General features: G+C 40.3%; 1 protein-coding gene across 1 annotated transcript in view; it reads left to right on the top strand.

Annotated features, from left to right (window-relative positions):
• LOC135570973 (NACHT, LRR and PYD domains-containing protein 12-like) overlaps positions 1–21,453 on the top strand; it is a 47,645-nt gene extending 26,192 nt beyond the window's left edge. The window contains exons 7-14 of the mRNA XM_065016796.1: positions 2,243–4,007; positions 4,293–4,466; positions 7,914–8,087; positions 16,402–16,575; positions 19,277–19,450; positions 19,920–20,093; positions 20,418–20,464; positions 20,867–21,453. Of these exons, the coding sequence (XP_064872868.1) occupies positions 2,243–4,007; positions 4,293–4,466; positions 7,914–8,087; positions 16,402–16,575; positions 19,277–19,450; positions 19,920–20,093; positions 20,418–20,464; positions 20,867–21,453 (3,269 nt within the window). The remainder of the gene's footprint in view (positions 1–2,242; positions 4,008–4,292; positions 4,467–7,913; positions 8,088–16,401; positions 16,576–19,276; positions 19,451–19,919; positions 20,094–20,417; positions 20,465–20,866) is intronic.
• The last annotated feature ends 3,576 nt before the right edge of the window (positions 21,454–25,029 follow it).

The following is a 25,029-nucleotide window of genomic DNA, read 5'->3' as shown; positions in this document are numbered from 1 at the left end:
CAGTTAACCCACTGTTCCTAGACCAGTTAACCCACTGTTCCTAGACCAGTTAACCCACTGTTCCTAGACCAGTTAACCCACTGTTCCTAGACCAGTTAACCCACTGTTCCTAGACCAGTTAACCACTGTTCCTAGACCAGTTAACCACTGTTCCTAGACCAGTTAACCCACTGTTCCTAGACCAGTTAACCACTGTTCCTAGACCAGTTAACCCACTGTTCCTAGACCAGTTAACCCACTGTTCCTAGACCAGTTAACCCACTGTTCCTAGACCAGTTAACCCACTGTTCCTAGACCAGTTAACCCACTGTTCCTAGACCAGTTAACCCACTGTTCCACTGTTCCTAGGCCAGTTAACCACTGTTCCTATGCCAGTTAACCACTGTTCCTAGACCAATTAACCACTGTTCCTAGACCAGTTAACCCACTGTTCCTAGACCAGTTAGTTAAATAAAGGTGTACAAAAATAAACGGTAAAATCGGTGTCCAAAAATTCCGATTTCCGATTGTTATGAAAACTTGAAATCGTCCCGACCTCTAGCCTTAACACAACACCTAGTGACCTCATCAAGTAGCAGCAGGGATGTGTTGTGGTGATTCATTTAGAGAGAGAACATTAATAATACCATCAATAATACCAATAATAATATAATCAGTCACACCAGTCTGTAATGCATTATGACAACATTTACACATTTATACCGTCAGTTAAGAGAATAAATTATCATAATTAAAATCTGTTACGGGAATTAATATGTTTTAATACCCAATTAAATTAAACACTCTGTCCACTCCTAAGAATTTGTAAGACTCTTATTTGCATAAAATGGACAGAGACCAGTCTCAAAACCAATCAGTAGTGTTTATTCTCGAGAGAACTGAACATGAAACTATTTACAACAGGTTATAAACTGAAAATGACGTCATTAGTTTTCGAACTGTCCCGTCTCTTCTCCACCCGGTACAATGGCAGTATAGTTATAGTACAGTATAGTACAATGGCAGTATAGTTATAGTACAGTATAGTTATAGTACAGTATAGTACAATGGCTGTATGGTTATAGTACAGTATAGTTATAGTACAGTATAGTACAATGGCAGTATAGTTATAGTACAGTATAGTTATAGTACAGTATAGTACAATGGCAGTATGGTTATAGTACAGTATAGTTATAGTACAGTATAGTACAATGGCAGTATAGTTATAGTACAGTATAGTTATAGTACAGTATAGTACAATGGCAGTATGGTTATAGTACAGTATAGTTATAGTACAGTATAGTACAATGGCAGTATAGTTATAGTACAGTATAGTTATAGTACAGTATAGTACAATGGCAGTATGGTTATAGTACAGTATAGTTATAGTACAGTATAGTACAATGGCAGTATAGTTATAGTACAGTATAGTTATAGTATAGTTATAGTACAGTATAGTACAATGGCAGTATAGTTATAGTACAGTATAGTTATAGTACAGTATAGTTATAGTACAGTATAGTTATAGTACAGTATAGTACAATGGCAGTATAGTTATAGTACAGTATAGTACAATGGCAGTATAGTTATAGTACAGTATAGTTATAGTACAGTATAGTTATAGTACAGTATAGTTATAGTACAGTATAGTACAATGGCAGTATAGTTATAGTACAGTATAGTTCTCCCACCACTTTAGATAATTTATGACCGAGCCAAGGTCTTCCTGTGTAGATCAGCATTCTACCCAGTCTGACGATAAGTTCATTCGTTTTTATCAAGGAACAGACAGTCATTGTTCTAATTCTTGATTATATTTACACACATTATATTCAGTACTAGGGTTAAAAAGAAAATTCATACATCTATACATTAACATAATAGTATTCTGATTAGTACATATACAGTAACATAATAGTATTCTGATTAGTACATATACAGTAACATAATAGTATTCTGTTTAGTACATATACAGTAACATAATAGTATTCTGATTAGTACATATACAGTAACATAATAGTATTCTGATTAGTACATATACAGTAACATAATAGTATTCTGATTAGTACATATACAGTAACGTAATAGTATTCTGATTAGTACATATACAGTAACATAATAGTATTCTGATTAGTCAGTCCTGATTGAAATGTATACATAATTAGTCATTATTGATTAAAAAAAACTTTATAAGAGTCCTACAATACTGTAGACATTAAAACAGACGTAATATTAATATCCTCTGTGTTATTTCTTCATTCAGATGAGCTTGCTGTGATTTGCCAACGTGAACTCAAATCTAATCTAAAGAAGAAGTTTCAATGTGTATTTGAGGGGATCGCTAAACAAGGAAACCCAACACTTCTCAATAAGATCTACACAGAGCTCTACATCACAGAGGGTGGAACAGGAGAGGTCAATAATGAACATGAGCTGAGACAGATTGAGACAACAACCAGGAAACAAGCAAGACCAGAGACTGCAATCAAATGTAACGACATCTTCACACCCTTAACTGGACAAGATAAACCTATCAGAACTGTGCTGACAAAGGGAGTCGCTGGCATTGGAAAAACAGTCTCTGTGCAGAAGTTCATTCTGGACTGGGCTGAAGGAAATGCAAATCAGGATGTCCAATTTGTGTTTTCATTCCCTTTCCGGGAGCTGAATTTGATGAAAGGGGACAAACACACTTTCATTAAACTTCTCAATCACTTCTCAATGGAAACCAAACAATCAAGAATCTCCAACTACGACAAGTACAAAGTTCTGTTAATCTTTGATGGTCTGGATGAGTGCCGACTGCCCCTAGACTTCCAGAAGAACAAGATCTGTTGGGACGTCACAGAGTCAACCTCAGTGGATGTTCTGCTGACAAATCTCATCAAGGGAAATCTGCTTCCCTCTGCTCTCCTCTGGATAACTACCCGACCTGCAGCAGCCAATAAGATCCCTTCATGGTGTGTTGACCAGGTAACAGAAGTACGAGGGTTCAATGACCCACAGAAGGAGGAGTACTTCAGGAAGAGATTCAGTGATGAGGACCTGGCCAGCAGAATCATCTCACACATAAAGACATCAAGGAGCCTCCACATCATGTGCCACATTCCAGTCTTCTGTTGGATTTCTGCAACAGTCCTTGAACACATGCTGGAACATAAGAGAGAAGAGATGCCCAAGACTCTGACTGAGATGTACACACACCTTGTGGTGTTTCATACCAAACAGAAGAATGAAAAGTATCTTGGGAAAGAAGAGACAGGTCCACACTGGAATAAAGAGAGCATTCTGTCACTGGGAAAACTGGCTTTTCAACAGCTTGTGAATGGCAATCTGATTTTCTATGAAGAAGACCTGAAAGGGGCTGGCATTGATGTCAATGAAGCCTCAGTGTACTCAGGATTGTGCACACAGCTCTTTAAAGAGGAATGTGGGCTGTACCAGGACAAGGTGTACTGCTTTGTTCATCTGAGCATTCAGGAGTTTCTGGCTGCTGTACATGTGTTCCTCTCATTCATCAACAACAATGAGAATCTAATGGATGAACTGCAAACAAAAGACGAGCCTGAAGTTACTTTCTACAAGAGTGCTGTGGATAAAGCCTTACAAAGTGAGACGGGAAACCTGGACCTTTTCCTCCGCTTCCTTCTGGGCCTCTCACTGGAGTCCAATCAGAAGCACTTACGAGGTCTACCGACAAAGACAAGAAGCAGCTCACAGAGCCATGAAGAAACAGTCAAGTACATCAAGAAGAAGATCAGGGAGAATCCCTCTCCAGAGAGGAGCATCAATCTGTTCCACTGTCTGAATGAACTGAATGACCATTCTCTAGTGGAGGAGATCCAAAGCTACCTGAGATCAGGAAGTCTCTCAGAAGAAGAACTGTCACCTGCACAGTGGTCAGCTCTGGTCTTTGTGTTGCTGACTTCAGAAAAGGAGCTGGATGTGTTTGACCTGAAGAAATACTCCAGATCAGAGGAAGGTCTTCTGAGGCTGCTGCCAGTGGTCAAAGCCTCCAGAGCTGTTCTGTGAGTAAATAAAATGACATATCAGAACTAATCATCAGGAAGAAATATTCAGTTTAGAGAAAATATATATTATAATATGTGTATAATACTATATTGAAAAACGTATTGAATAAATGCATTGATTTTCACATTAGTATAACAATATGACCATACAATTCTGGGAGACGGAAGATGAATCTATATGTTGTTTGAGAGAATAAACCAAATGCATCTGCCATTGTCCTTCTACACTACTGGTGTTAAATTAACAGTGTGTTTGTGAAGTCATGATGATCTCTTTGTCAGGCTGTCAGGCTGTGGAGTCACAGAGGAAGGCTGTGCTTCTCTGGTCTCAGCTCTGAGGTCAAACCCCTCACACCTGAGAGAGCTGGATCTGAGTAACAATGACCTGAAGGATTCAGGAGTGAAGCTGCTCTCTGATGGACTGGGGAATCCCCACTGTAAACTGGAGACTCTGAGGTCAGTATTCCTGTAGTTGGTCAATAAGTGATAACTGTTCACCAGATCCACATGTGTTTACCAGACACACATAGTCCACACCATATGTGTTTGGACAGTGAGGTTTACAGTTTTAAATTTGGTTGTGTTTTAGATTATATTTTTCCTAATTGAAACTGAATGGTGAATAATGTCCTGTCATTTTGGAGTCACTTCACTTGTATTGTCAGTAAGAATAGAAGATGTTTCTGAACACTTCTACATTCATGTGGATGCTACTATGATTACGAATAATCATGAATGGATAGAGAATGATGATGAATGAGAAAGTTACAGAGGCACAAAGATCAGAATAAATGCTAACCCCCTCTGTTATTGGTAATGGTTAGAGGTTAGCATGTTTTGTTGTAGTCTCTGTTATTGGTAATGGTGAGAGGTTAGCATGTTTTGTTGTAGCCTCTGTTATTGGTAATGGTGAGAGGTTAGTATGTTTTGTTGTAGCCTCTGTTATTGGTAATGACGAGAGGTTAGTATGTTTTGTTGTAGCCTCTGTTATTGGTAATGGTGAGAGGTTAGCATGTTTTGTTGTAGCCTCTGTTATTGGTAATGGTGAGAGGTTAGCATGTGTTGTTGTAGCCTCTGTTATTGGTAATGGTGAGAGGTTAGCATGTTTTGTTGTAGTCTCTGTTATTGGTAATGGTGAGAGGTTAGTATGTTTTGTTGTAGCCTCTGTTATTGGTAATGGTGAGAGGTTAGCATGTTTTGTTGTAGCCTCTGTTATTGGTAATGGTGAGAGGTTAGCATGTTTTGTTGTAGCCTCTGTTATTGGTAATGGTGAGAGGTTAGCATGTTTTGTTGTAGCCTCTGTTATTGGTAATGGTTAGAGGTTAGTATGTTTTGTTGTAGCCTCTGTTATTGGTAATGGTGAGAGGTTAGCATGTTTTGTTGTAGCCTCTGTTATTGGTAATGGTGAGAGGTTAGTATGTTTTGTTGTAGTCTCTGTTATTGGTAATGGTGAGAGGTTAGCATGTTTTGTTGTAGTCTCTGTTATTGGTAAGGGTGAGAGGTTAGCATGTTTTGTTGTAGCCTCTGTTATTGGTAATGGTGAGAGGTTAGCATGTTTTTTTGTAGCCTCTGTTATTGGTAATGGTGAGAGGTTAGCATGTTTTGTTGTATCCTTTGTTATTGGTAATGGTGAGAGATTATCATGTTTTGTTGTAGCCTCTGTTATTGGTAATGGTGAGAGGTTAGCATGTTTTGTTGTAGCTCTGTTATTGGTAATGGTGAGAGTTTAGCATGTTTTGTTGTAGCCTCTGTTATTGGTAATGGTTAGAGGTTAGCATGTTTTGTTGTAGCTCTGTTATTGGTAATGGTGAGAGGTTAGCATGTTTTGTTGTAGTCTCTGTTATTGGTAATGGTGATAGGTTAGCATGTTTTGTTGTAGCCTCTGTTATTGGTAATGGTGAGAGGTTAGCATGTTTTGTTGTAGCCTCTGTTACTGGTAATGGTGAGTGGTTAGTATGTTTTGTTGTAGCCTCTGTTATTGGTAATGGTGAGTGGTTAGTATGTTTTGTTGTAGCCTCTGTTATTGGTAATGGTGAGAGGTTAGCATGTTTTGTTGTAGTCTCTGTTATTGGTAATGGTGAGAGGTTAGCATGTTTTGTTGTAGCCTCTGTTATTGGTTATGGTGAGTGGTTAGTATGTTTTGTTGTAGCCTCTGTTATTGGTAATGGTGAGAGGTTAGCATGTTTTGTTGTAGCCTCTGTTATTGGTAATGGTGAGAGGTTAGCATGTTTTGTTGTAGCCTCTGTTATTGGTTATGGTGAGAGGTTAACATGCTTTGTTGTAGCCTCTGTTATTGGTTATGGTGAGAGGTTAACATGCTTTGTTGTAGCCTCTGTTATTGGTAATGGTGAGAGGTTAGCATGTTTTGTTGTAGCCTCTGTTATTGGTTATGGTGAGAGGTTAACATGCTTTGTTGTAGCCTCTGTTATTGGTAATGGTGAGAGGTTAGCATGTTTTGTTGTAGCCTCTGTTATTGGTTATGGTGAGAGGTTAACATGCTTTGTTGTAGCCTCTGTTATTGGTAATGGTGAGAGGTTAGCATGTTTTGTTGTAGCCTCTGTTATTGGTTATGGTGAGAGGTTAACATGCTTTGTTGTAGCCTCTGTTATTGGTAATGGTGAGAGGTTAGCATGTTTTGTTGTATCCTCTGTTATTGGTAATGGTGAGAGGTTAGCATGTTTTGTTGTAGTCTCTGTTATTGGTAATGGTGAGAGGTTAGCATGTTTTGTTGTAGTCTCTGTTATTGGTAATGGTGAGAGGTTAGCATGTTTTGTTGTATCCTCTGTTATTGGTAATGGTGAGAGGTTAGCATGTTTTGTTGTAGTCTCTGTTATTGGTAATGGTGAGAGGTTAGCATGTTTTGTTGTATCCTCTGTTATTGGTAATGGTGAGAGGTTAGCATGTTTTGTTGTAGCCTCTGTTATTGGTAATGGTGAGAGGTTAGCATGTTTTGTTGTAGCCTCTGTTATTGGTAATGGTGAGAGGTTAGCATGTTTTGTTGTAGCCTCTGTTATTGGTAATGGTGAGAGGTTAGTATGTTTTGTTGTAGCCTCTGTTATTGGTAATGGTGAGAGGTTAGCATGTTTTGTTGTAGCCTCTGTAACTTTCTCACTCATTATTATTCATGATTCTTTCATGATTTTTCTTAATCATGACATCATCAGGATTAATTTATTATTGTTTAGAAACATGTTATCTACTCTCTTAGACAGAAAAGTTACTCCACTCATCATCCACCATTTTATTATTGGGCAAAACACAACCAAAAACACAACCAAAACAAACTGCAAATGCAACCAACGAGTTTACGACCAAATACTAAACTTTTGACTACTTTAATACACTATAAGTAAATTGGTCAGATTACTTATGTCTTCTTCAAATGGGGAGACTGGAAACATAAAGTGTTTTCATTTTTAATAGTGAAACAGATTTGTATTAAAATCCCCTCAAATTAAAGGTGACATTATAAACTGTCACCTCATATGAAATATTTGACCTCAAATCCAAAATGTTGGAGAATAGAGCCACATTTAAAATGTTAGCTTCACTGTCTAAATAGATATGGTGTGGACTGTATACTCAATACAATCTAAATCTGATACCTCACTGTCTAAATAGATATATTGTGGACTGTATACTCAATACAATCTAAATCTGATACCTCACTGTCTGTCTTCTGACTGATACTGCTTTTTAAACTGGTCTGGTCAGTCTACTATAATATGTGTACTTTACATGTTTCTATCCTCAGGTAATGATTTGATCATTTGTCATTTTTAATGATGATACATTAATTTACGAATAGATATGGAAGGTTCCATATGTTGAAAAAATATACTGCCACTATTTTCACCACCAAAGAATATCAGTGTGGTTTTAATATGATTTGACTCTTTGCAGGCTGTCAGGCTGTCTAGTCACAGAGGAAGGCTGTGCTTCTCTGGTCTCAGCTCTGGAGTCAAACCCCTCACACCTGAGAGAGCTGGATCTGAGTAACAATGACCTGAAGGATTCAGGAGTTGAGCTGCTCTCTGATGGACTGGGGAATCCCCACTGTAAACTGGAGACTCTGAGGTCAGTATTCCTGTAGTTGGTCAACAAGTGATATAACTGTTAACCAGATCCACATGTGTTTGGACAGTGAAGCTTACAGTTTAACATTTGTGTTTGTTGTGTTTGCAACCTTCCGGTTACTAGTCCAACGCTCTAACCACCCTGCCGCCCATTTGTCACTATGCTCCAGCATGTTGGATTTGAGAATGTTTCATATTAGGTGACAGTAGAATGTCACCTTCTATTTAAAGGTACTCATACATATATATATTTTACTATTTAGAAATGAAACACTTTATGTATCTAGTTCTCCCATTTGAAAAAGTCTTAGTTATTTTGGATAAATTATTTTAGTCATAAGTTTAGTGTTTGGTCCCATATTCCAAGCCTGCAGTGATTACATCAAGCTTGTGATTCTACTAACTTGTTGAATTAATTTGCAGTTTGTCTTGGTTGTGTTTTAGATGTTTTTCTAATAGAAACTGAATGGTGAATAATGTCCTGTCATTTTGGAGTCACTTCACTTGTATTGTCAGTAAGAATATAAGATGTTTCTGAACACTTCTACATTCATGTGGATGCTACTATGATGATGAATAATCAGGAATGATGATGAATGAGAAAGTTACAGAGGTACAAAGATCAGACCCCCTCTGTTATTGGTAATGGTGAGAGGTTAGTATGTTTTGTTGTAGCCTCTGTTATTGGTAATGGTGAGAGGTTAGTATGTTTTGTTGTAGCCTCTGTTATTGGTAATGGTGAGAGGTTAGTATGTTTTGTTGTAGCCTCTGTTATTGGTAATGGTGAGAGGTTAGCATGTTTTGTTGTAGCCTCTGTTATTGGTAATGGTGAGAGGTTAGCATGTTTTGTTGTAGCCTCTGTTATTGGTAATGGTGAGAGGTTAGCATGTTTTGTTGTAGCCTCTGTTATTGGTAATGGTGAGAGGTTAGCATGTTTTGTTGTAGCCTCTGTTATTGGTAATGGTGAGAGGTTAGCATGTTTTGTTGTAGCCTCTGTTATTGGTAATGGTGAGAGGTTAGCATGTTTTGTTGTAGCCTCTGTTATTGGTAATGGTGAGAGGTTAGCATGTTTTGTTGTAGCCTCTGTTATTGGTAATGGTGAGAGGTTAACATGTTTTGTTGTAGCCTCTGTTATTGGTAATGGTGAGAGGTTAGTATGTTTTGTTGTAGCCTCTGTTATTGGTAATGGTGAGAGGTTAACATGTTTTGTTGTAGCCTCTGTTATTGGTAATGGTGAGAGGTTAGCATGTTTTGTTGTAGCCTCTGTTATTGGTAATGGTGAGAGGTTAACATGTTTTGTTGTAGCCTCTGTTATTGGTAATGGTGAGAGGTTAGCATGTTTTGTTGTAGTCTCTGTTATTGGTAATGGTGAGAGGTTAGCATGTTTTGTTGTAGCCTCTGTTATTGTTCATGTAGGCTGTTGACTACTTTAATACTTTGAGTGAATTGGTCAGAATACTTATGACTTCTTCAAATAGGGGGACTAGATACATAAAGTGCTTTCATTTCTAAAGGTTGAATCAGATATGTATTCAATTATCCTCAAATAAAAGGTGACATTATATACTGTCAGGGTTTTCCTCTGGTGAAGTAGAGGAGGACCAATACGCAGCGTGGTTATATTGACTCATGTTTAATAAAAACAGATAAACATGAACACTACAAAACAATAAACGTGGAAAACCAAAAACAGCCCTATCTGGTGCAAAACACAGAGACAGGAACAATCACCCACAAACACACAGTGAAATCCAGGCTACCTAAGTATGATTCTCAATCAGAGACAACTAATGACACCTGCCTCTGATTGAGAACCATACTAGGCCGAAACATAGAAATACCCTAAACATAGAAAAACAAACATAGACTGCCCACCCACCTCACGCCCTGACCATACTAAATAAATACAAAGCAAAGGATATAAAGGTCAGAACGTGACATATACTGTCACCTCACATGAAACATTTAATCTGAAATCCAAAATGTTGGAGAATAGAGCCACATTTAAAATGTTAACTTCACTGTCTAAATAGATATGGTGTGGACTGTATACTCAATACAATCTAAATCTGATACCTCACTGTCTAAATAGATATGGTGTGGACTGTATACTCAATACAATCTAAATCTGATACCTCACTGTCTAAATAGATATGGTGTGGACTGTATACTCAATACAATCTAAATCTGATACCTCACTGTCTAAATAGATATGGTGTGGACTGTATACTCAATACAATCTAAATCTGATACCTCACTGTCTAAATAGATATGGTGTGGACTGTATACTCAATACAATCTAAATCTGATACCTCACTGTCTGTATTTTGACTGATACTGCTTTTTAAACTGGTCTGGTCAGTCTACCGAAATATTTGTACTATACATGTTTCTATCTACAACCAATACTTGGATAATTTGTCATTTCTAATAATGATACATTAATATATGAATATGTATGGCAGGTTTCAGGACACTGATATATCTGAATATGTTAAAACATTTACTGCCACTCTGTTCCCCACCAAAGAATATCAGTGTTTTTAAAATGATTTGACTCTTTGCAGGCTATCAGGCTGTCTAGTCACAGAGGAAGGCTGTGCTTCTCTGGTCTCAGCTCTGAGGTCAAACCCCTCACACCTGAGAGAGCTGGACCTGAGTAACAATAACCTGAAGGATTCAGGAGTGAAGCTGCTCTCTGCTGGACTGGGGAATCCCCACTGTAAACTGGAGACTCTGAGGTCAGTATTACCAGACACACATAGTCCACACCATATGTGTTTGGACAGTGAAGCCTACAGTTTTAAATGTGGTGCTTTGCTTCAGCATTTTGGATTTGAGATACAATGTTTCATATTAGGAGACAGTACAGAATGTCACCTTTTATTTGAGGGAATTCATACATATACAGTTGTGGCCAAAAGTTTTGAGAATGACAAATAGTAATTTCAAAAAAGTTTGCTGCTTCTGTGTCTTTACATATTTTTGTCAGATGTTACTATGGAATACTGAAGTATAATTACAAGCAATTCATAAGTGTCAAAGGCTTTTATTGACAATTACATGAAGTTGAAGCAAAGAGTCAATATTTGCAGTGTTGACCCTTCTTATTCAAGACCTCTGCACTCTGCCCTGGCATGCTGTCAATTACCTTCTGGGCCACATCCTGACTGATGACAGCCCATTCTTGCATAATCAATGCATGGAGTTTGTCAGAATTTGTGGGTTTTTGTTTGTCCACCCGCCTCTTGAGGATTGACCACAAGTTCTCAATGGGATTAAGGTCTGGGGAGTTTCCTGGCCATGGACCCAAAATATTGATGTTTTGTTCCCTGAGCCACTTAGTTTTCACTTTTGCCTTATGACAACTTGCTCCATCATGCTGGAAATGGTATTGTTCGTCACCAAACTGTTCCTGGATGGTTGGAAGAAGTTGCTCTTGGAGGATGTGTTGGTACCATTCTTTATTCATGGCTGTGTTCTTAGGCAAAATTGTGAGTGATCCCACTCCTTGGCTGAGAAGCAACCCCACACATGAATGGTCTCAGGATGCTTTACTGATGGCATGACACAGACTGATGGTAGCGCTCAACTTGTCTTCTCCGGACAAGCCTTTTTCCGGATGCCCCAAACAATCGGAAAGGGGATTCATCAGAGAAAATGACTTTACCCCAGTCCTCAGCAGTCCAATCCCTGTACCTTTTGGAGAATATCAGTCTGTCCCTGATGTTGTTCCTGGAGAGAAGTGTCCTCTTTGCTGCCCTTCTTGACACCAGGCCATCCTCCAAAAGTCTTCACCTCACTGTGCATGCAGATGCACTCACACCCGCCTGCTGCCATTCCTGAGCAAGCTCTGTACTGGTGGTGCCCCGATCCCGCAGCTGAATCAACTTTAGGAGACGGTCCTGGTGTTTGCTGGACTTTCTTGGGCACCCTGAAGCCTTCTTCACAACAATTGAACCGCTCTCCTTGAAGTTCTTGATGATCCGGTAAATGGTTGATTTAGGTGCAATCTTACTGGCAGCAATATCCTTGCCTGTGAAGGCCTTTTTGTGCAAAGCAATGATGACGACACAAGTTTCCTTGCAGGTAACCATGTTTGACAGAGGAAGAACAATGATTCCAAGCACCACCCTCCTTTTGAAGCTTCCAGTCTATAATTCGAACCTAATCAGCATGACAGAGTGATCTCCAGCCTTGTCCTTGTCAACACTCACACCTGTGTTAGCAAGAGAATCACTGACATGATGTCAGCTGGTCCTTTTGTGGCAGGGATGAAATGCAGTGGAAATGTTTTTGGGGGGATTCAATTCATTAGCATGGCAAAGAGGGACTTTGTAATTAATTGCAGTTCATCTGATCACTCTTCATAACATTCTAGAGTATACGCAAATTGCCATCATACAAACTGAAGCATCAGACTTTGTGGATATTAATATTTGTGTCATTCTCAAAACGTTTTGCCACGACTGTATATTTTACAGTTTAGATATGAAAGCACTTTATGTATCTAAAGTCATCAAAAAAAGAAACATCCCTTTTTTCAGGACCCTGTCTTTAAAAGATAATTTGTAAAAATGCAAATAACTTCACAGATCTTTATTGTAAAGGGTTTAAGCACTGTTTCCCGTGCTTGTTCAATGAACCATAAACAATTAATGAACATGCACCTGTGGGGCGGTCGTTTAGACACTAACAGCTTACAGACAGTAGGCAATTAAGGTCACAGTTATAAACACTTAGGACACTAAAGAGGTCTTTCTACTGACTCTGAAAAACACCAAAAGAAAGATGCCCAGGGTCCCTGCTCAGTTGCATGAACGTGCCTTAGGCATGCAGCAAGGAGGCATGAGGATTGCAGATGTGGCAATGGAAATAAATTGTGATGTCTGTACTGTGAGACACCTAAGACAGCGCTAAAGGGAGACAGGATGGACAGCTGATCGTCCTCGCAGTGGCAGAACACGTGTAACAACACCTGCGCAGGATCGGTACATCCGAACATGACACCTGCGGGACAGGTGCAGGATGGCAACAACAACTGCCCAAGTTACACCGAACACACAATCCCTCCATCAGTGCTCAGATTGTCCGTAATAGGCTGAGAAAGGCTGGACTGAGGGCTAGTACACCTGTTGTGAAGCAGGTCCTCCCCAGACATCACTGGCAACAACGTCGCCTATGGGCACAAACCCACTGTCACTGGACCAGACAGGACTGGCAAAAAGTGCTCTTCACTGACGAGTCGTGGTTTTGTCTCACCAGGGGTGATGGTCGTATTTGCGTTTATCGTCGAAGGAATGAGCGTTACACAGAGGCCTGTACTCTGGAGCGGGATCGATTTGGAGGTGGAGGGTCCGTCATGGTCTGGGGCGGTGTGTCAGTATCATCGGACTGAGCTTGTTGTCATTGCAGGCGATCTCAACGCTGTGCGTTACAGGAAGACATCTTCCTCCCTCATGTGGTACCCTTCCTGCAGGCTCATCCTGACATGACCCTCCTTCATGACAATGCCACCAGCCATACTGCTTGTCCTGTGCGTGATTTCCTGCAAGACAGGAATGGCAGTGTTCTGCCATGGCCAGCGAAGAGCCAGGTTATCAATCCCATTGAGCAGATCTGGGACCTGTTGGATCGGAGGGTGAGGGCCATTCCCCCCAAAACATGTCCGGGAACTTGCAGGTGCCTTGGTGGAAGAGTGGGGTAACATCTCACAGCAAGAACTGGCAAATCTGGTCCAGTCCATGAGGAGGAGATGCATGGCAGTACATAATGCAGCTGGTGGCCACACCAGATACTGAATTACTTTTGATTTTGACCCCCCCTTTTTTCAGGGACACATTATTCCATTTCTGCTAGTCACATGTCTGCGGAACTTGTTCAGTTTATGTGTCAGTTGTTGAATGTTATGTTCATACAAATATTTACACATGAAGTTTTATTAAGTTTGCAGAAAATAAACGCAAATGACAGTGAGAGGACGTTTCATTTTTTGCTGAGTTTAGTGTTGGGTCACATATTCCATGCCTGCAGTGATTACATCAAGCTTGTGATTCTACAAACTTGTTGAAAGCATTTGCAGTTTGTCTTGGTTGTGTGTTGGGTGTTTTCCTAATAGAAACGGAATGGTGAATAATGTCCTGTCATTTTGGAGTCACTTCACTTGTATTGTCAGTAAGAATAGAAGATGTTTCTGAACACTTCTACATTCATGTGGATGCTACTAAAATTATGAATAAACATGAATGAATCGAGAATAATGATGAATGAGAAAGTTACTGAGCCACAAAGATCAGAATAAATGCTGACCCCCCCTGTTATTGGTAATGTTGAGAGGTTAGCATGTTTTGTTGTAGCCTCTGTTATTGGTAATGGTGAGAGGTTAACATGTTTTGTTGTAGCCTCTGTTATTGGTAATGGTGAGAGGTTAGCATGTTATGTTGTAGCCTCTGTTATTGGTAATGGTGAGAGGTTAGTATGTTTTGTTGTAGCCTCTGTTATTGGTAATGGTGAGAGGTTAGCATGTTTTGTTGTAGCCTCTGTTATTGGTAATGGTGAGAGGTTAGCATGTTTTGTTGTAGTCTCTGTTATTGTTAATGGTGAGAGGTTAGCATGTTTTGTTGTAGTCTCTGTTATTGGTAATGGTGAGAGGTTAGCATGTTTTGTTGTAGCCTCTGTTATTGGTAATGGTGAGAGGTTAGCATGTTTTGTTGTAGTCTCTGTTATTGGTAATGGTGAGAGGTTAGCATGTTTTGTTGTAGTCTCTGTTATTGGTAATGGTGAGAGGTTAGCATGTTTTGTTGTAGTCTCTGTTATTGGTAATGGTGAGAGGTTAGTATGTTTTGTTGTAGTCTCTGTTATTGGTAATGGTGAGAGGTTAGCATGTTTTGTTGTAGTCTCTGTTATTGGTAGTGGTGAGAGGTTAGCATGTTTTGTTGTAGTCTCTGTTACTGGTAATGGTGAGAGGTTAGCATGTTTTGTTGTATCCTCTGTTATTGGTAATGGTGAGAGGTTAGCATGTTTTGTTGTAGCCTCTGTTATTGGTAATGGTGAGAGGTTAGCATGTTTTGTTGTAGCCTCTGTTATTGGTAATGGTGAGAGGTTAGCATGTTTTGTTGTAGCCTCTGTTGTTGGTAATGGTGAGAGGTTAGCATGTTTTGTTGTAGTCTCTGTTATTGGTAATGGTGAGAGGTTAGCATGTTTTGTTGTAGCCTCTGTTATTGGTAATGGTGAGAGGTTAGCATGTTTTGTTGTAGTCTCTGTTATTGGTAATGGTGAGAGGTTAGCATGTTTTGTTGTAGCCTCTGTTATTGGTAATGGTGAGAGGTTAACATGTTTTGTTGTAGCCTCTGTAACTTTCTCACTCACTTGTTTAGAAACATGTTATCTACTCTCTTAGACAGAAAAGTTACTCCACTCATCATCCACCATTTTATTATTGGGCAAAACACAACCAAAAACACAACCAAAACAAACTGCAAATGCAACCAACGAGTTTACGACCAAATACTAAACTTTTGACTACTTTAATACACTATAAGTAAATTGGTCAGATTACTTATGTCTTCTTCTAATGGGGAGACTGGAAACATAAAGTGTTTTCATTTTTAATCGTGAAACACATATGTATTAAAATTTCCTCAAATAAATATATTCCTCATATGAAACATTTGATCTGAAATCCAACATGTTTGAGTGTTTTGTCACATTTAAAATGTCAGTTTCACTGTCTAAATAGATATGGTGTGGACTGTATACTCAATACAATCTAAATCTGATACCTCACTGTCTAAATAGATATGGTGTGGACTGTATACTCAATACAATCTAAATCTGATACCTCACTGTCTAAATAGATATGGTGTGGACTGTATACTCAATACAATCTAAATCTGATACCTTACTGTCTAAATAGATATGGTGTGGACTGTATACTCAATACAATCTAAATCTGATACCTCACTGTCTAAATAGATATGGTGTGGACTGTTTACTCAATACAATCTAAATCTGATACCTTACTGTCTAAATAGATATGATGTGGACTGTTTACTCAATACAGTCTAAATATGATACCTCACTGTCTGTCTTTTGACTGATACTCCATTTTAAACTGGTCTGGTCAGTCTACTATAATATGTGTACTTTACATGTTTCTATCCTCAGGTAATGATTTGATCATTTGTCATTTTTAATGATGATACATTAATTTACGAATAGATATGGAAGGTTCCATATGTTGAAAAAATATACTGCCACTATTTTCACCACCAAAGAATAGCAGTGTGATTTGAAAATTATTTGACTCTTTGCAGGCTGTCAGGCTGTCTAGTCACAGAGGAAGGCTGTGCTTCTCTGGTCTCAGCTCTGGAGTCAAACCCCTCACACCTGAGAGAGCTGGATCTCAGGAACAATGACCTGAAGGATTCAGGAGTGAAGCTGCTCTCTGCTGGACTGGGGAATCCCCACTGTAAACTGGAGACTCTGAGGTCAGTATTCCTGTAGTTGGTCAACAAGTGATAACTGTTCACCAGATCCACATGTGTTTACCAGACACACATAGTCATCACCATATGTGTTTGGACAGTGAAGCTTACAGTTTTAAATGTGGTGCTTTGCTCCAGCATTTTGGATTTGAGGTAGAATGTTTCATATTAGGTGACAGTACAGAATGTCACCTTTTATTTAAAGGTATTTTCATACAAATATATTTTACAGTTTGTAAATTAAAACACTTTATGTATCTACTTCTCCCATTTGAAAAAGTCATAATATTTTGTATAAATTATTTTAGTCATACGTTTAGTATTTGGTCCCATATTCCATGTCTGCAGTGATTACATCACGCTTGTTATTCTACTAACTTGAATGAATTTGCAGTTTGTCTTGGTTGTGTTTTGGATGATGTATTTCCTGATAGAAACTGAATGGTGAATAATGTCCTGTCATTTTGGAGTCAATTCACTTGTATTGTCAGTAAGAATAGAAGATGTTTCTGGACACTTCTACATTCATGTGGATGTTACTATGATGATGAATGAGAAAGTTACAGAGGCACAAAGATCATACCCCCTCTGTTATTGGTAATGGTGAGAGGATAGTATGTTTTGTTGTAGCCTCTGTTATTGGTAATGGTGAGAGGTTAGCATGTTTTGTTGTAGCCTCTGTTATTGGTAATGGTGAGAGGTTAGCATGTTTTGTTGTAGTCTCTGTTATTGGTAATGGTGAGAGGTTAGCATGTTTTGTTGTAGCCTCTGTTATTGGTAATGGTGAGAGGTTAGCATGTTTTGTTGTAGTCTCTGTTATTGGTAATGGTGAGAGATTAGCATGTTTTGTTGTAGCCTCTGTTATTGGTAATGGTGAGAGGTTAGCATGTTTTGTTGTATCCTCTGTTATTGGTAATGGTGAGAGGTTAGCATGTTTTGTTGTAGCCTCTGTTATTGGTAATGGTGAGAGGTTAGCATGTTTTGTTGTATCCTCTGTTATTGGTAATGGTGAGAGGTTAGCATGTGTTGTTGTAGCCTCTGTTATTGGTAATGGTGAGAGGTTAGCATGTTTTGTTGTAGTCTCTGTTATTGGTAATGGTGAGAGGTTAGTATGTTTTGTTGTAGCCTCTGTTATTGGTAATGGTGAGAGGTTAGCATGTTTTGTTGTAGCCTCTGTAACTTACACACTCATTATTATTCATGATTCAGTCATGATTTGTGTTAATCATAGCATCATTAGGATTAGTTTAGTAGTGCTTAGAAACATGTTATCTACTCAGACAGAAAATTACTCCAGTCATCAATCACAATTGTTTTAATGAACAAAAATAACCCAAAACAACCAAAACAAACTGTAGATGTAACAAACGAGTTTGTCACGACTTCCGACGAGGTCGGTCCCTCTCCTTGTTCGGTGGTCGACGTCACCGGCCTTCTAGCCATCGCCGATCCACTTTTCATTTTCCATTTGTTTTGTCTTTGTTTTACACAGCTGGTTTCATTTCCGCAATTACATGTTCATTATTTAACCCTCTTTTCCCCCTTTGTTTTTGTGCGTGATTGTTTTCTGTCTGTTCGGTCTGTTATTGTGGGCTCGGTATTACGACATGTTATTGGAATATTTGAGTAAAGTTACTTGTGTTACTCATCTCTGCTGTCCTGCGCCTGACTCCTCTGCACCAGCCTCACACAGACCATTACAGAGTTTGAGTCACAAGCTTGATGAAGTCATTGCGTTCAAGGAATATCAGACCAAATACTCAACTTTTGACTATTTTAATACACTGAAAGTTAATTGGTCAGAATACTTATGACTTCTTCAAATGGGGAGACTGGAAACATAAAGTGTTTTCATTTTTAATAGTGAAACATATATGTATTAAAATACCCTCAAATTAAAGGTGACATTATAAACTGTCACGTCATATGAAACATTTGACCTCAAATCCAAAATGTTGGAGTATAGAGACACATTTGAAATGTTAGCTTCACTGTCTAAATAGATATGGTGTGGACTGTATACTCAATACAATCTAAATCTGATACCTCACTGTCTAAATAGATATGGTGTGGACTGTATACTCAATACAATCTACATCTGATACCTCACTGTCTAAATAGATATGGTGTGGACTGTATACTCAATGCAATCTAAATCTGATTCCTCACTGTCTAAATAGATATGGTGTGGACTGTATACTCAATACAATCTAAATCTGATACCTCACTGTCTAAATAGATATGGTGTGGACTGTATACTCAATACAATCTAAATCTGATACCTCACTGTCTGTCTTTTGACTGATACTGATTTTTAAACTGGTCTGGTCAGTCTACTATAATATTTGTTAATATGCATCTTTCTATCTACAAGCAATACTTGGAAAATGTGTCATTTATAATAATGATACATTCATAAATGAATAGATATGGCAGGTTTCAGGACACTAATATATCTGAACATTAAAAAAATATATACTGTCCCTATTTTCACCTTCAAAGAATAGCAGTGTGGTTTTAATATGATTTGACTCTTTGCAGGCTGTCAGGCTGTGGAGTCACAGAGGAAGGCTGTGCTTCTCTGGTCTCAGCTCTGGAGTCAAACCCAACACATTATTTGTGCACATGTTACAGTGTAACCAGGGAAAGCTAAGTGTAACATTTTAATACAACCTGTCTGTCATTGTATTTCTCTGTGTTTCAGACTCGCTGGCTGTAAACTCACAGACACATCCTGTAAAGTGTTGGCCTCAGTTCTCAGTTCAAACCCCTCACACCTGAGAGAGCTGGACCTGAGTAACAATGACCTGAAGGATTCAGGAGTGAAGCTGCTCTCTGCTGGACTGGGGAATCCCCACTGTAAACTGGAGACTCTGAGGTCAGTATTATCAGATATGAAAGCACTTTATGTATGTAGTTCTCCCATTTGAAAAGTCGTAATTATTCGGTTATATTCACTTATAGTGTATTAAAGTAGTCATACGTTTAGTATTTGGTCCCATATTTCATACCTGCAGTGATTACATCAAGCTTGTGATTCTACTAACTTGTTGAATTAATTTGCAGTTTGTCTTGGTTGTGTTTTAGATGTTTTTCCTAATAGAAACTGAATGGTGAATAATGTCCTGTCATTTTGGAGTCACTTCACTTGTATTGTCAGTAAGAATAGAAGATGTTTCTGAACACTTCTACATTCATGTTGATGCTACTATGATGATGAATAATCAGGAATGAATCGAGAATAAGGATGAATGAGAAAGTTAGTTATATGTTGAAAACATTTACTGCCACTATTTTCCCCACCAAAGAATATCAGTGTGGTTTTAATATGATTTGACTCTTTGCAGGCTGTCAGGCTGTCTAGTCACAGAGGAAGGCTGTGCTTCTCTGGACTCAGCTCTGAGGTCAAACCCCTCACACCTGAGAGAGCTGGACCTGAGCTACAATCACCCAGGAGACTCAGGAGTCAGACTGCTCTCTGCTGGACTGGAGGATCCACACTGCAGACTGGAGAAACTCAAGTATGTAGAGGGTTTATGTCAATGTTCATATCAGACATGTTTGACTTATCAGGCTAGTTAAGACAGACATTCTTACCAACACTTGACAAAGTTAGATACTGACACACTGGACTCACACACAAAGGAAACACAAACTAGACACAAACACACACACAATGAACACACACATACTCACAGGACATTCTTACCAATGATTGACCCTGTGTGTGTGTCCAGTGTGCATGTGTGTGTGTGTCCAGTGTGTGTGTGTGTGTGTGTGTGTGGGTGTGTATATGTTCAGGTGTATCCCTCAATGACTGTCTGTTCTTCTGCTTACCGCTACAGTGTGGAACATGGTGGAGAGAACAGAATGAAACCTGGACTTAGAAAATGTGAGTGTTGACTGCTGTGAAGAATATGACTAAGAATAAATCTTAATTCAAGTTAAGTCAAAGTCAAAGACCAACATCATTACTGACTTGGTCATATTAAATATCAGCTGTAGTTCTACAGAAGCAGAAATCAGGGACACCAACGTTTACAAAGAGTTGCTTTGATAATGTGTGTGTGTGTGTGTGTGGGTGTGTTCAGGGTGTGTGTGTAATTAATGTGAATAAGTGTGTTTTATATTACCATACAGTATAACATATGACCATTCAACAAGTCTCAAGTTACCTTAACTTCTCCTTTTGATACCTAGAAACATCTACATTAAATGAATTAGTGAAAAGTGAGTTAACATTCTAATGTGAATGATGATGATTTCTAATATTGTGTCTGGTTTCATCCATCAGATGTCTGTGATCTCACACTGGACCCAAACACAGTAAACAGACACCTCTCTCTGTCTGAGGAGAACAGAAAGGTGACATGGAGGACAGAGAAGCAGCCGTATCCTGATCACCCAGAGAGATTTGAGGGCTGTAGACAGGTGCTGTGTAGAGAGGGTCTGACTGGGCGCTGTTACTGGGAGGTAGAGTGGAGTGGGATAATGGGGGCTGGTATAGGAGTGACATATAAAGGAATCAACAGGAGAGGAGGAGGAAGGGTTGGTATAGGAGTGACATATAAAGGAATCAGCAGGAGAGGAGGGGTTAAGGACTGTTGTCTTGGAGACAATAACAAGTCCTGGAGTCTGTACTGCTCTGACAACAGTTACGCTGCCTGTCACAATAATAATCCCACTACCATAGACGTCCCCTCCTCCAGCCCCCACAGAGTAGGAGTGTATCTGGACTGGCCAGCCGGCACTCTGTCCTTCTATAGAGCCTCCTCTGACACACTGACCCACCTGATCACATTCAGCTCCACATTCACTGAGCCCCTCTATCCAGGGTTTAGGGTTTGTTCTGACTCCAACTCAGTGTCTCTCTGTCAGTGATACACACACACACACACAGGGTTTTGGATTTATGGTGACTCCTCGGTGTCCCTGAAATAACACTGGACAGGATTTAGGTTTGGGGTTTGGTGACTCAGTGTCAATAATAACCTGACACACAAAAACACACACATACGACACACACACACTCTGGACACACACACAATGGTCACACACAGGACACACACACACTCTGGACACACACACAATGGTCACACACAGGACACACACACACACTGGACACACACACTGGACACACACACTGGACACACACACTGGACACACACACACACACTGGACACACACACACACTGGACACACACACACACTGGACACACACACACACACACTGGACACACACACACACTGGACACACACACACACAGTGGACACACACACACACAGTGGACACACACACACACACAGTGGACACACACACACACACACACATTGGACGCACACACACACACACTGGACACACACACACTGGACAAATACACACGCACACACACACTCTGGACGCACACACACACACTGGACACATATACTCTGGACACACACACTCTGGACACACACACACACAATGGTCACACACTGGACACACACACTGGACACACACTGGACACACACACACACACTGGACACACACTCTGGACACACACACACTCTGGACACACACACACACTCTGGACACACACACACACTCTGGACACACACACACACTCTGGACACACACACACACTCTGGACACACACACACACACTCTGGACACACACACACAGACAGGACACACACACAGACAGGACACACACACACAGACAGGACACACACACACACTGGACACACACATACTCTGGACACACACACACACACTGGACAAATACACACACACACACACACACACAGGACACACACACACACTGGACACACACACACACTGGGGACACACACACACACTCTGGACACACACACACACACTGGTCACACACACACTGGACAAACACACACACTCACACACACTGGACAAATACACACACACACACACAAACACACACACAGGACACACACACTGGACACACACACACTGGACAAACACACACTGGACAAATACACTCTGGACACACACACACACACTGGACACACACACACACACTGGACACACACACTCAGGACACACACATTCTACACACACAAACACACAAACACTGGACACACACACTCTGGACACACACACACACACTGGACACACACACTCAGGACACACACACACACTCTGGACACACACACACACTGGACACACACACACACACTCTGGACACACACACACTCTGGACACACACACACACACATTCTGGACACACACACACACTCTGGACACACACTGGACACACACACTGGACAAACACACACAAACACACACATACACACTGGACACACACACACTCTGGACACACACACAGGACACACACACACACTGGACACACACACACTCTGGACACACACACACACTGGACACACACACACACTGGACACACACACACACTGGACACACACACACACTGGACACACACACACACTGGACACACACACACACTGGACACACACACATTCTGGACACACACACACTCGACACACTGGACACACACACATTCTGGACACACACACACTCGACACACTGGACACACACACACACACACACACTGGACACACACACACACACACACACACTCTGGACACACACACACACACACTCTGGACACACACACACACACTCTAGACACACACACACACTCTAGACACACACACACACACTCTAGACACACACACACACACTCTGGACACACACACACACACTCTGGACACACACACACACACTCTGGACACACACACACACACACACACTCTAGACACACACACACACACACATTCTGGACACACACACACTCTGGACACACACACACACTGGACACACACACACACTGGACACACACACATTCTGGACACACACACACACACACACTGGACACACACACATTCTGGACACACACACACTGGACACACACTGGACACACACACATTCTGGACACACACACACTGGACACACTGGACACACACACACACACACACACACTGGACACACACACACACACACACACACTCTGGACACACACACACACACTCTGGACACACACACACACACTCTAGACACACACACACACACTCTAGACACACACACACACACTCTAGACACACACACACACACTCTGGACACACACACACACACACTCTGGACACACACACACACACTCTGGACACACACACACACACACTCTAGACACACACACACACACACATTCTGGACACACACACACTCTGGACACACACACACACTGGACACACACACACACACTCTGGACTCTAGACACACACGCACACACACACACATTCTGGACACACACACACACACTCTGGACACACACACACACACACTCTAGACACACACACACACACACATTCTGGACACACACACACACACACACACACACACTGGACACACACACACACACTCTGGACTCTAGACACACACGCACACACACACACATTCTGGACACACACACACACACACACACATTCTGGACACACACACACACACACACACATGCGCTTCTTTCTATAGTTGTGAGGACCTCTTACAACAACACTGTTAAAATACCAATGTGATCATGTGTTGTCTTTTATGTTGAATAACAAATTGTACAATTATATCTGGACATACGCTCCATAGTTGTACAAGTGTACAAGGATATATTGTACTTTTCATAATAAAACATACTTGAAACAAGAAAAGGCCTGTTAATTGTGAAAACAGTTTGTTTATTGATTTTACGTTTCCTCTGTCAGGTTGATGTTAACCTGCGACTGGTTGAAACATGAAACAAATATGAAATGAAATACAAAACAATTAAATATGTGGAATAGAATTAAACAAATTGTACAATTAGTACAACAGAGTGTTGTAATGCAGGGTTACTATAGCAACAGAGTGTTGTGATGCAGGGTCACTATAGCAACAGAGTGTTGTGATGCAGGGTCACTATAGCAACAGAGTGTTGTGATGCAGGGTTACTATAGTAACAGAGTGTTGTGATGCAGGGTTACTATAGTAACAGAGTGTTGTAATGCAGGGTCACTATAGCAACAGAGTGTTGTGATGCAGGGTCACTATAGCAACATAGTGTTGTGATGCAGGGTTACTATAGTAACAGAGTGTTGTGATGCAGGGTTACTATAGTAACAGAGTGTTGTGATGCAGGGTTACTATAGCAACAGAGTGTTGTGATGCAGGGTCACTATAGCAACAGAGTGTTGTGATGCAGGGTCACTATAGCAACAGAGTGTTGTGATGCAGGGTTACTATAGTAACAGAGTGTTGTGATGCAGGGTTACTATAGTAACAGAGTGTTGTGATGCAGGGTTACTATAGTAACAGAGTGTTGTAATGCAGGGTCACTATAGCAACAGAGTGTTGTGATGCAGGGTCACTATAGCAACATAGTGTTGTGATGCAGGGTTACT

The sequence above is a fragment of the Oncorhynchus nerka genome, unplaced genomic scaffold, assembly GCF_034236695.1.
Source record: "Oncorhynchus nerka isolate Pitt River unplaced genomic scaffold, Oner_Uvic_2.0 unplaced_scaffold_869, whole genome shotgun sequence".
Lineage (NCBI taxonomy): Eukaryota > Metazoa > Chordata > Actinopteri > Salmoniformes > Salmonidae > Oncorhynchus > Oncorhynchus nerka.
Note: the sequence above shows the minus strand (reverse complement) of the source record. Positions and strands in the feature narration are given on the sequence as shown.